The sequence below is a fragment of the Oncorhynchus clarkii genome, chromosome 9, assembly GCF_045791955.1.
Source record: "Oncorhynchus clarkii lewisi isolate Uvic-CL-2024 chromosome 9, UVic_Ocla_1.0, whole genome shotgun sequence".
Taxonomy (NCBI): Eukaryota; Metazoa; Chordata; class Actinopteri; order Salmoniformes; family Salmonidae; genus Oncorhynchus; species Oncorhynchus clarkii.
Window position 1 is genome coordinate 613,473 of NC_092155.1, and position 13,785 is coordinate 627,257.

The window sequence follows — 13,785 nt, forward strand, 5'->3', positions numbered from 1 at the left end:
CATCCAATGCATACACGATTTTCATACACAATTCAAACGGATCTCCGAGGTAACAACATTGATTCAAAACCCTCACTCCGACCAAAATATAAACCGAATTTATATTGGATTTACTAGAGTCCACTACCACATTATTTATTTTGTGTCCTTATATTCACCACCGGAAACCAATCCTTCTCATCTCCACTCGATACGCCATCTGTTTCAAACAGAACACCAGCTTCCGCAATCTTCCCGTCTGACTTTCTAAATCATTGGTGAAAGATGATCCTGAATTTCCCTCTTGAGAAGTATGAGAATCAATCAATAGATAGCTCTACGCAAATAACATATGTTCTGTTTAACTCGGGAAGTTGCGAAGTTTCCAATAGCACTTGAACGCGGCAGAACTTCAGATCCCACAAGATAAACCAATAAACGTAGACTCCCAAGTCATTTCTCTAGTCCGTCGGAGTGTTTCGTCCCTGTTTACGTTTTGTACCGTGACAGCACCAAAGCCCGTCTTTTCTATCCACTGATTGGTTTGACAGGCGAGGTCTTTATCAAAGATATTCTAATGGTGCTAAGATACTCAGCTGTCCCCTGTGACCCTGTCTTGTAGTGTCCTATTTGATCATTCATTCTTGAAACAACTGGATGAAGAAGAAATATTTGTTGTCGACAGATCTAATATATTTGATCTCTTAATTACATTGGAAGTTTATTTTCAACTACGAAGCTTTATTAAAACCCCAGCGTGCTCGTTCTCTGTCATCCACTTCGTCCCTCCCCATTGGTCCACCTACTTCCCCTTCGTCTGTGCGTGCGCGCCCCCGTGTGTCACCTTGCTCCATCGCTAGAGGTAAAGCATCGACCAGAATCAGGGCCTTTACCGAGGGACTGTCGTCCGGTTTGAAAAGAGCCAAAGAGAAAATGGCGGAAGCTTCCAAACCGAAGACCTCTCCCAAGGCCATTAAGTTCCTCTTTGGGGGACTGGCAGGGTAGGTACCCGGGCTACAGGCCGCTCTCAGCGGTCACACTCACAGCAGCCCCGCTGACAGCGGTGCTCGGTTACCGGTCAGGGGCACAGCATACTAAATTAGAGAGGGAGTTAGAAACCGAGAATAACATGTGTTTAGTAATGAATTAATGTAATCATTAAGTGATAAGCTCGTGTGTGTTTCCGGTGCATGTTGACAGCCCGGTAGATGTTACTATCCCGGCATAATGGCGTCAACCTTCGCACACACGCATTGACATTTGGGTCTGTCCACAGACGCACTGACCGCTAGTTAGGCCCAGACAACTGTATGTCGATGCCTCCGGTTACGTTCAAGCTCTATGACCACCAACATAACCCCTAGCTGCGTGTTGCCGCTTTCCATGCTGTCTGTAGCTTGTGAGGTGTGGAAACACTGTTGCGTTTATGTCTTTTGTTTAGTTTATTTTTGTGCTATTGCTCTGTCTGCGTACTACGTGTTACTAGTCTTATGTTGCTCTCTCTGCGTACTACGTGTTACTAGTCTTATGTTGCTCTGTCTGCGTACTACGTGTTACTAGTCTTATGTTGCTCTCTCTGCGTACTACGTGTTACTAGTCTTATGTTGCTCTGTCTGCGTACTACGTGTTACTAGTCTTATGTTGCTCTGTCTGCGTACTACGTGTTACTTGTCTTATGTTGCTCTGTCTGCGTACTACGTGTTACTAGTCTTATGTTGCTCTCTCTGCGTACTACGTGTTACTAGTCTTATGTTGCTCTGTCTGCGTACTACGTGTTACTAGTCTTATGTTGCTCTCTCTGCGTACTACGTGTTACTAGTCTTATGTTGCTCTGTCTGCGTACTACGTGTTACTAGTCTTATGTTTCTCTGTCTGCGTACTACGTGTTACTAGTCTTATGTTGCTCTCTCTGCGTACTACGTGTTACTAGTCTTATGTTGCTCTGTCTGCGTACTACGTGTTACTAGTCTTATGTTGCTCTCTCTGCGTACTACGTGTTACTAGTCTTATGTTGCTCTCTCTGCGTACTACGTGTTACTAGTCTTATGTTGCTCTGTCTGCGTACTACGTGTTACTTGTCTTATGTTGCTCTGTCTGCGTACTACGTGTTACTAGTCTTATGTTGCTCTCTCTGCGTACTACGTGTTACTAGTCTTATGTTGCTCTATCTGCGTACTACGTGTTACTAGTCTTATGTTGCTCTCTCTGCGTACTACGTGTTACTAGTCTTATGTTGCTCTCTCTGCGTACTACGTGTTACTAGTCTTATGTTGCTCTGTCTGCGTACTACGTGTTACTAGTCTTATGTTGCTCTCTCTGCGTACTACGTGTTACTAGTCTTATGTTGCTCTGTCTGCGTACTACGTGTTACTTGTCTTATGTTGCTCTGTCTGCGTACTACGTGTTACTAGTCTTATGTTGCTCTCTCTGCGTACTACGTGTTACTAGTCTTATGTTGCTCTGTCTGCGTACTACGTGTTACGTGTCTTATGTTCGCTCATCCTTATAAAAATGAAGCCTACAGGGTGAGTTTATGTATCAGCCAGTTTCTGCAGAATAGTCCCAACATGAATAGGATGACTGTCTGAATGTGTCGCGTATCAGTCATGCACGTACTGTTCCAGTCTTATTAAATGTCAAGACCTCAAAGACAAAGAAATTCCCTCAGCCCCTTACCCTAATAAATACAAATACCCTCCCAGATATAGGCCTGTTAACCTACCCTGTTCTCTCGGAGAGAGAGACCTGGGACCCTAGCCTGTTCTCTCAGAGAGACCTGGGACCCTAGCCTGTTCTCTCAGAGAGACCTGGGACCCTATCCTGTTCTCTCAGAGAGACCTGGGACCCTAGCCTGTTCTCTCAGAGAGACCTGGGACCCTATCCTGTTCTCTCAGAGAGAGAGACCTGGGACCCTAGCCTGTTCTCTCAGAGAGAGAGACCTGGGACCCTAGCCTGTTCTCTCAGAGAGAGAGACCTGGGACCCTAGCCTGTTCTCTCAGAGAGAGAGACCTGGGACCCTAGCCTGTTCTCTCAGAGAGAGAGACCTGGGACCCTAGCCTGTTCTCTCAGAGAGAGAGACCTGGGACCCTAGCCTGTTCTCTCAGAGAGAGAGACCTGGGACCCTAGCCTGTTCTCTCAGAGAGAGAGACCTGGGACCCTAGCCTGTTCTCTCAGAGAGAGAGACCTGGGACCCTAGCCTGTTCTCTCAGAGAGAGAGACCTGGGACCCTAGCCTGTCAAGTATAGCCTCTGATCTATCAAAAGGGTGTTTGAGGTAGAGTTTACACCAAGTGCGCTATCAGTGTAGAGAGGGTCATATTGGCTTTACTGCTAGTAGAGGAGGGTGCTATTCAGAATGGTCTCTTCTCAGTATAGTGGGAGTACCCGTACTGTAGTGGTGTGATGACAGTGGGTTGGCTGTATATGGTGATGTTGGTGTATTTCTGTCTGTGCTGTGGGCATAACACTGAAGGCCCTTATGTCTCCTCGCACGCATGCAGAGCTGATATCTGCTGTTCTACTCTGCTGTTCTTCTCTGCTCTTCTCTGCTCTTCTTCTCTGCTTTTCTCTGCTCTTCTACTCTTAAATAGGGTTTGTTTGAAGTTGTCTTTGTTGTTGTAATATCACAAACGGATGTGGCAGTTTCACCGCAATGGATTCCAACTTGAAGACTACAGTGCCTTGCCAAAGTTTTCAGACCCCAATGCTTTCTTCACATTTTATTGTTTAACCAAGTGGATTAAATTGTAATTTTCTATCAACAATCTGCACAAAATGCTCTGTCAAAGTGGAATATTTTTTAAAGGATTGTTTAATAAAAAATAAAAAAATAAAGTTAAAATATAGTTGTCGCGTAAGTATTCAGCTCCATGAGTCAATACATGTTAGAATCACCTCTGGCCTCGATGACAGCTGTGATTCTTTTTGAGTCTGAGAGCTGTGAGTCTTTTTGAGTCTGAGAGCTGAGTCTTTTTGAGTCTGAGAGCTGAGTCTTTTTGAGTCTGAGAGCTGAGTCTTTTTGAGTCAGAGCTGTGAGTCTTTTTGAGTCAGAGCTGTGAGTCTTTTTGAGTCTATAAGAGCTGTGAGTCTTTGAGTCTGAGAGCTGTGAGTCTTTTTGAGTAAGTCTATAAGAGCTGTGAGTCTTTTTGAGTCAGTCTATAAGAGCTGTGAGTCTTTGAGTCTATAAGAGCTGTGAGTCTTCTTGAGTAATAAGTCTAAGAGCTGTGAGTTTTCTTGAGTAATAAGTCTATAAGAGCTTTTCACATCTGGATTGTACAAGACTGTATTTGATCCTTTAAAAATATATATATATTCTTCAAGCTCTGTCAAGGTGTTGGGGATCATGGCTATACAGCAATTTTCAAATCTTTACAGATTTAAAAGCAGATTTAAGTCCAAACTGTAACTCGGCCTCTGAGGAACATTCAATGTCGTCTTGGTAAACAACTCCAGTGTATATTTGGCCTTTTGTTTTAGGTTATTGCTCAAATCCAGATAAAACAACGTCTGTCTGCAGTACCAGTCAATAGTCTGGACACACATACTCATTTATATACATACAGTGGGGCAAAAAAAGTATTTAGTCAGCCACCAATTGTGCAAGTTCTCCCACTTAAAAAGATGAGAGACCTGTAATTTTCATCATAGGTACACTTCAACTATGACAGAGAAAGTGAGAAAAAACATCCAGAAAATCACAGGATTTTTAATGAATTTATTTCCAAATTATGGTGGAAAATAAGTATTTGGTCAATAACAAACGTTTATCTCAATACTTTGTTATATACCCTTTGTTGGCAATGACAGAGGTCAAATGTTTTCTGTAAGTCTTCACAAGGTTTTCACACACTGTTTCTGGTATTTTGGCCCATTCCTCCATGCAGATCTCCTCTAGAGCAGTGATGTTTTGGGGCTGTTGCTGGGCAACACGGACTTTCAACTCCCTCCAAAGATTTTCTATGGGGTTGAGATCTGGAGACTGACTAGGCCACTCCAGGATCTTGAAATGCTTCTTACGAAGCCACTCCTTCGTTGCCCGGGCGGTGTGTTTGGGATCATTGTCATGCTGAAAGACCCAGCCACGTTTCATCTTCAATGCCCTTGCTGATGGAAGGAGGTTTTCACTCAAAATCTCACAATACATGGCCCCATTCATTCTTTCCTTTACACGGATCAGTCGTCCTGGTCCCTTTGCAGAAAAACAGCCCCAAAGCATGATGTTTCCACCCCCATGCTTCACAGTAGGTATGGTGTTCTTTGGATGCAACTCAGCATTCTTTGTCCTCCAAACACGACGAGTAGAGTTTTTTTTACCAAAAAGTTATATTTTGGTTTCATCTGACCATATGACATTCTCCCAATCTTCTTCTGGATCATCCAAATGCTCTCTAGCAAACTTCAGACGGGCCTGAACATGTACTGGCTTAAGCAGGGGGACATGTCTGGCACTGCAGGATTTGAGTCCCTGGCGGCGTAGTGTGTTACTGATGGTAGGCTTTGTTACTTTGGTCCCAGCTCTCTGCAGGTCATTCACTAGGTCCCCCCGTGTGGTTCTGGGATTTTTGCTCACCGTTCTTGTGATCATTTTGACCCCACGGGGTGAGATCTTGCGTGGAGCCCCAGATCGAGGGAGATTATCAGTGGTCTTGTATGTCTTCCATTTCCTAATAATTGCTCCCACAGTTGATTTCTTCAAACCAAGCTGCTTACCTATTGCAGATTCAGTCTTCCCAGCCTGGTGCAGGTCTACAATTTTGTTTCTGGTGTCCTTTGACAGCTCTTTGGTCTTGGCCATAGTGGAGTTTGGAGTGTGACTGTTTGAGGTTGTGGACAGGTGTCTTTTATACTGATAACAAGTTCAAACAGGTGCCATTCATACAGGTAACGAGTGGAGGACAGAGGAGCCTCTTAAAGAAGAAGTTACAGGTCTGTGAGAGCCAGACATCTTGCTTGTTTGTAGGTGACCAAATACTTATTTTCCACCATAATTTGCAAATAAATTCATAAAAAATGCTACAATGTGATTTTCTGGATTTTTTTTCTTCATTTTGTCTGTCATAGTTGAAGTGTACCTATGATGAACATTACAGGCCTCTCATCTTTTTAAGTGGGAGAACTTGCACAATTGGTGGCTGACTAAATACTTTTTTGCCCCACTGTACATACATACATACATACATACATACAGTACCTGTCAATATACAACACATCTAGATAAAACATTGATCTATACAGCAACGGTCAGTAGTTTGGACACACCTACTCATTCAAGGGTTTTTATTTTTTGTTATTTTCTACATTGTAGAAGACATAAAAACTATGAGATAACAGATGGATTCTCTCTCTGTGTCCCTCCCCCCTTCTCCAGGATGGGAGCGACAGTGTTCGTCCAGCCTCTAGATCTAGTGAAGAACAGGATGCAGCTGAGTGGTCAGGGAGGAAAGGCCCGCGAATACAAGACCAGCTTCCATGCTCTGGCATCTATACTGAAGAATGAAGGACTAGGAGGCATCTACACTGGGTTAGTACTACTATGCTATTATATACTACTTACCATACTGTTACTATGCTATTATATTCAACTACTATACCATTACTGTACTACTAATACTACTAATACTACTTACCATACTGTTACTATGCTATTATATACTACTACTATACCATTAATGTACTACTAATACTACTTACCATACTGTTACTATGCTATTATATACTACTACTATACCATTACTGTACTACTAATACTACTTACCATACTGTTACTATGCTATTATATTCAACTACTATACCATTACTGTACTACTAATACTACTAATACTACTTACCATACTGTTACTATGCTATTATATACTACTACTATACCATTACTGTACTACTAATACTACTTACCATACTGTTACTATGCTATTATATACTACTACTATACCATTACTGTACTACTAATACTACTTACCATACTGTTGCTATGCTGCTAATACTACTTAATACTTACTTAGTATCTAGATCCTCTATGAGTCTGTGGAGGGATTCAGATTCTAAAAGTATCTAGATCCTCTATGAGGCTGTGGAGGGATTCAGATTCTAAAAGTATCTAGATCCTCTATGAGGTCATGGAGGGATTCAGATTCTAAAAGTATCTAGATCCTCTATGAGGTCATGGAGGGATTCAGATTCTAAAAGTATCTAGATCCTCTATGAGGTCATGGAGGGATTCAGATTCTAAAAGTATCTAGATCCTCTATGAGTCAGTGGAGGGATTCAGATTCTAAAAGTATCTAGATCCTCTATGAGGTCATGGAGGGATTCAGATTCTAAAAGTATCTAGATCCTCTATGAGTCAGTGGAGGGATTCAGATTCTAAAAGTATCTAGATCCTCTATGAGTCAGTGGAGGGATTCAGATTCTAAAAGTATCTAGATCCTCTATGAGTCAGTGGAGGGATTCAGATTCTAAAAGTATCTAGATCCTCTATGAGTCAGTGGAGGGATTCAGATTCTAAAAGTATCTAGATCCTCTATGAGTCAGTGGAGGGATTCTAATTGTGGATTTAAAAGAAAACAACATGAATCATCGAGTACAATGACATCTTTGATTTTAAACCCTGGATTTCTAATCCCTTGCTTATTGTTGGATCTGATTTTAATAGCTAACATTTCTGTGGTCATAATAAATAGATATGCTGATAGGGGACAACCTTGTTTTACTCCTCTTGACAGTTGAATACTTTCTGAGAAGTAGGCATTATTTACTATTTTACACCTGGGGTTTACTATACATCACTTTAACCCATTGTATAAGAGACTCTCCTAAATTGAAATATTCTAGGCATTTATATATAAATTCCAGTCATACTTGATCAAAAGCCTTTTCAAAGTCAGCTATGAATACCAGGCCTGGTTTCCCAGATTTTTCACAGTGTTCTATTGTTTCCAGTACTTACTATCTCCAATAAATGATATTATCTCCAATGTATCGTCCATGTAAAAAAGCTGTCTGAATAATACCCAACAATACCTTTTTAATTCTATGCGCTATTTGTTTTACTATCATTTTTTGATCACTAGAGTGTAAAGGGCCTCCATGTTTTTTAATGATCTTTATATTTACCACTTAGATCCCGTTTCAGTAATAATGAAATCAGACCTTCTTGTTATCTGATAATTTACCATTTTTTGTTGGAGTGGTTCAAACATGCTAATAACGGTCCTCTGAGTAGATCAACAACCATTCAGCCCTGGAGATTTCCTGGTCACCCTCCCTCCCTCCCTCTCACCGTCCGTGGTCACCCTCCCTCCTTGCCTCAAGAAGTTCCTTCCTCGCCTTCATCTTTATGTACAGCTGTTAATTTTCCATTATTGATAGAAAAAAATCCAGACAATTAGCTTCGGTTAGTGGAGATGGAGGAGACTGAAACGAAAACATATGCTTAAAGTACTTTACTTCCTCTTTCAAAATATTGTTTAGGGAATTGTGGGTCAGTTAGGATCACCACTTTATTTTAAGAATGTGAAATGTCAGAATAATAGTAGAGAGAATGATTTATTTCAGCTTTTATTTCTTTCATCACATTCCCAGTGGGTCAGAAGTTTACATACACTCAATTAGTATTTGGTAGCATTGCCTTTCAATTGTTTAACTTGGGTCAAATGTTTCGGGTAGCCTTCCACAAGCTTCCCATAATTAGTTGGGTGAATTTTTGCCCATTCCTCCTGACAAAGCTGGTGTAACTGAGTCAGGTTTGTAAGACTCCTTGCTCACACATGGTTTTTCAGTTCTGCCCACATATTTTCTATAGGACTGAGGTCAGGGCTTTGTGATGGCCACTCACAATACATTGATTTTGTTGTCCTTAAGCCATTTTGCCACAACTTTGGAAGTATGCTTGGGGTCATTATCCATTTGGAAGACCCATTTGCGACCAAGCTTTAACTTTCTGGCTGATGTCTTGAGATGTTGCTTCAATATATCCACATACATTTCCTTTCCTCATGATGCCATCTATTTTGTGAAGTGCACCAGTCCCTCCTGCAGCAAAGCACCCCCACAACATGATGCTGCCACCCCTGTGCTTCACGGTTGGAGTGATGTTCTTCGTCTTGCAAGCCTCCCCCTTTTTCCTCCAAACATGACGATGGTCATTATGGCCAAACAGTTCTAATTTTGTTTCATCGGACGAGAACATTTCTCCAAAAAGTATGATCTTTGTCTCCATGTGCAGTTGCAAACCATAGTCTGGCTTTTTTATGGTGGTTTTGGAGCAGGTGCTTCTTCATTGCTGAGCGGCCTTTCAGCTTATGTCGATATAGGACTTAGTTTTACTGTGGATATAGATACTTTTGTACCTGTTTCCTCCAGCATCTTCACAAGGTCCTTTGCTGTTGTCCTGGGATTGATTTGCACTTTTCACACCAAAGTACATTCATCTCTAGGAGACAGAACACATCTCCTTCCTGAGCGGTATGAGGGCTGCGTAGTCCCATGGTGTTTATACTTGCCTACTATTGTTTGTACAGATGAACGTGGTACCTTCAGGCGTTTGGAAATTACTCCCAAGGATGAACCAGACTTGTGGAGGTCTACAATTTTTTTTCTGAGGTCTTGGCTGATTTCTTTTGATTTTCCCATGACGTCAAGCAAAGAGGCACTGAGTTTGAAGGTAGGCCTTGAAATACATCCACAGGTACACCTCCAATTGACTCAAATTATGTTAATTAGCCTAACAGAATCTTCTAAAGCCCTGACATTTTCTGGAATTTTCCAAGCTGTTTAAAGCCATAGTCAACTTAGTGTATGTAAACTTCTGACCCACTGGAATTGGGATAAAGTGAAATAATCTGTCTGTAAACAGTTTTTGGAAAAATTACTTGTCATGCACAAAGTAGGTGTCCTAACCGACTTGCCAAACTATAGTTTGTTAACTTCACTAGGGTAGGGGACAGCATCCACTGGCCACTGATTGAAAGTTCTGTATCTCCCACATTTTTCAGAGTAAAAGCCTGAAACAATGTCTAAAGACTGTTGACATCTAGTGGAAGCCATATGGAATGCAATCTGGGTCATATCCCTTTATATGGTGGATAGACTTTCAATGGAAAAACATAATGGCACTTCCTGGATGGATTTTCCTCAGGTTTTTGCCTGCCATATCAGTTCTGTTATATTCACAGACATTATTTGAACAGTTTTGGAAACTTTAGAGTTTTCTATCCAAACCTACTAATAATATGCATATCCAAGCTTCTGGGCCTGAGTAACAGGCAGTTTACTTTGGGCACGATTTTCATCCAGACGTCAAAATACTGCCTCCTAGCCCAAAGAGGTTTTAACAAGAAATTTGTGGAGTGGTTGAAAAACAAGTTTTAATGACTCCAACCTAAGTGTATGTAAACTTCCGACTTCAAATGTATGTGTACTCTTCGTCCTTCATTTTCCTTTGTTTACATGGACACCTAATGGTGTTTTAGAGATGAGTATTGAATTGCATGGCTTCTAAAGGCACATTTTAAAAGTATCCCATACAATCAGGGGATCTCCTTTACCCAAATTATGTCTGGAAAAAGTCTGTTATAAATTCCTCTGTCCTAGTTCAAAACAAGTTATCATCCAATATTTCTATACTGTTACAATTCTACTAATAATTTTATGATAACACTACTCTACTATTATACTAATTCAGTCCACCAGGCTACCAACATGGTGTGGGTTAGGTATCTACATCATGTTGTTGTTTCCAGTCTGTCAGCAGGTCTGTTCCACCAGACTACCAACATGGTGTGGGTTAGGTATCTACATCATGTTGTTGTTTCCAGTCTGTCAGCAGGTCTGTTCCACCAGACTACCAACATGGTGTGGGTTAGGTATCTACATCATGTTGTTGTTTCCAGTCTGTCAGCAGGTCTACTCCGCCAGGCTACCTACACCACAACGAGGTTAGGTATCTACACGGTGTTGTTTGAGAAGATGACGGGACAGGACGGGACCCCGCCCAACTTCCTCATGAAGGCTCTGATTGGTATGACGGCTGGAGCAACCGGAGCCTTCGTAGGAACACCTGCTGAAGTCGCCTTGATCAGGATGACTGCTGACGGACGGTGAGAGGGTGGGAGGGAGGGTGACCGCTGATGGACGGTGAGAGGGAGGGTGGGAGGGAGGTTGACCGCTGATGGACGGTGAGAGGGAGGGAGGGAGAGTGACCACGGACGGTGAGAGGGAGGGAGGGAGGGAGGGAGAGTGACCGCTGACGGACGGTGAGAGGGAGGGAGGGAGGGAGGGAGAGTGACCGCTGACGGAGGGTGAGAGGGAGGGAGGGAGGGAGAGTGACCGCTGACGGACGGTGAGAGGGAGGGAGGGAGGGAGAGTGACCGCTGACGGACGGTGAGAGGGAGGGAGGGAGGGTGACCGCTGACGGACGGTGAGAGAGAGGGAGGGAGGGTGACCGCTGACGGACGCGGGGAGGGAGGGAGGGAGGGTGACCGCTGACGGACGCGGGGAGGGAGGGAGGGAGGGTGACCGCTGACGGACGGTGAGAGGGAGGGAGGAAGGGAGGGAGATCGCTGACGGACGGGGGGAGGGAAGGAGGGAGGGTGACCGCTGACGGACGGGGGGAGGGAGGGAGGGTGACCGCTGACGGACGGTGAGAGGGAGGGAGGGAGGGAGGGTGATCGCTGACGGACGGTGAGAGGGAGGGAGAGAGGGTGACCGCTGACGGACGGGGGAGGGAGGGAGGGAGGGAGGGTGACCGCTGACGGACGGGGGAGGGAGGGAGGGAGGGAGGGAGGGTGACCGCTGACGGACGGGGGAGGGAGGGTGACCGCTGACGGACGGGGGGAGGGAGGGAGGGAGGGTGACCGCTGACGGACGGGGGAGGGAGGGAGGGTGTGAGACAGAAGATGAACAGTGGTAACAGGAGTTAAATTGTTTAATTGTGTAATTTCTCTCCCTCCCTCTCTCTCTCGCTCCCTCCCTCCCTCCCTCCCTCGCTCTCTCCCTCCCTCCCTCCCTCGCTCTCTCCCTCCCTCCCTCCCTCCCTCCCTCGCTCTCTCTCTCTCTCTCTCCCTCCCTCCCTCGCTCTCTCTCTCTCTCTCCCTCCCTCCCTCCCTCGCTCTCTTTCTCTCCCTCCCTCCCTCGCTCTCTTTCTCTCCCCCAGTCTCCCTGCAGACCAGAAGAGAGGGTATTCTAATGTGTTCAATGCTCTGGCCAGAATCACTAAAGAAGAGGGGGTCACCACACTATGGAGGGTAAGATACTATTACTACTACTACTCTACTACTACTATAGAACTACTATACACCTACTACTAGACTACAGCATCACTAAAGAGGGGGTCACCACACTATGGAGGGTAAGATACTATTACTACTATATTACTACTACTACTCTACTACTACTACTATAGAACTACTATACACCTACTACTATACTACAGCATCAGTGAAGAGGGGGTCACCACACTATGGAGGGTAAGATACTATTACTACTATATTACTACTACTACACAACTACTCTACTACTTCTGCTACTACTATAGAACTACTATACACCTACTACTATACTACAGCATCAGTGAAGAGGGGGTCACCACACCATGGAGGGTAAGATACTATTACTACTATATTACTACTACTACACAACTACTCTACTACTTCTGCTACTACTATAGAACTACTATACACCTACTACTATACTACAGCATCAGTGAAGAGGGGGTCACCACACCATGGAGGGTAAGATACTATTACTACTATATTACTACTACTACACAACTACTCTACTACTTCTGCTACTACTATAGAACTACTATACACCTACTACTATACTACAGCATCAGTGAAGAGGGGGTCACCACACCATGGAGGGTAAGATACTGTTACAACACTACTACTATACTATTACAACACTACTACTTTACTATTTCTACACTACTACTAATATACCATTTCTATACTACTAATATACCATTTCTATACTACTAATATACCATTTCTATACTACTAATATACAATTTCTATACTACTAATATACCATTTCTATACTACTAATATACTATTTCTATACTACTACTAATATACCATTTCTATAATACTAATATACCATTTCTATACAACTAATATACTATTTATATACTACTAATATACTATTTCTATACTACTAATATACTATTTCTATACAACTACTATACTATTTCTGTACTACTAATATACTATTTCTATACTACTAATATACTATGTCTATACTACTAATATACTATTTCTATACTACTAATATACCATTTCTATAATACTAATATACCATTTCTATACAACTAATATACTATTTATATACTACTAATATACTATTTCTATACTACTAATATACTATTTCTATACAACTACTATACTATTTCTGTACTACTAATATACTATTTCTATACTACTAATATACTATTTCTATACTACTAATATACTATTTCTATACAACTACTATACTATTTCTGTACTACTAATATACTATTTCTATACTACTAATATACTATTTCTATAATACTAATATACCATTTCTATACAACTAATATACTATTTATATACTACTACTATACTATTTCTATACTACTAATATACTATTTCTATACAACTACTATACTATTTCTGTACTACTAATATACTATTTCTATACTACTAATATACTATTTCTATACTACTAATATACTATTTCTATACAACTACTATACTATTTCTATACTACTACTATACTATTTCTGTACTACTACTATACTATTTCTATACTACTAATATACTATTTCTATACAACTATTATACTATTTCTATAC

The 13,785-nt window shown here is 42.1% G+C and overlaps 1 protein-coding gene across 2 annotated transcripts in view; it reads left to right on the top strand.

Annotated features, from left to right (window-relative positions):
- The first annotated feature begins 747 nt into the window (after nt 1-747).
- LOC139415748 (solute carrier family 25 member 11) overlaps nt 748-13,785 on the top strand; it is a 28,268-nt gene continuing 15,230 nt past the window's right edge. For both annotated transcript variants that reach the window (XM_071163823.1, XM_071163824.1), the window contains exons 1-4: nt 748-980; nt 6,346-6,498; nt 10,865-11,071; nt 12,127-12,217. In XM_071163823.1, the coding sequence (XP_071019924.1) occupies nt 913-980; nt 6,346-6,498; nt 10,865-11,071; nt 12,127-12,217 (519 nt within the window). In that variant the 5' untranslated portion in view covers nt 748-912. The remainder of the gene's footprint in view (nt 981-6,345; nt 6,499-10,864; nt 11,072-12,126; nt 12,218-13,785) is intronic.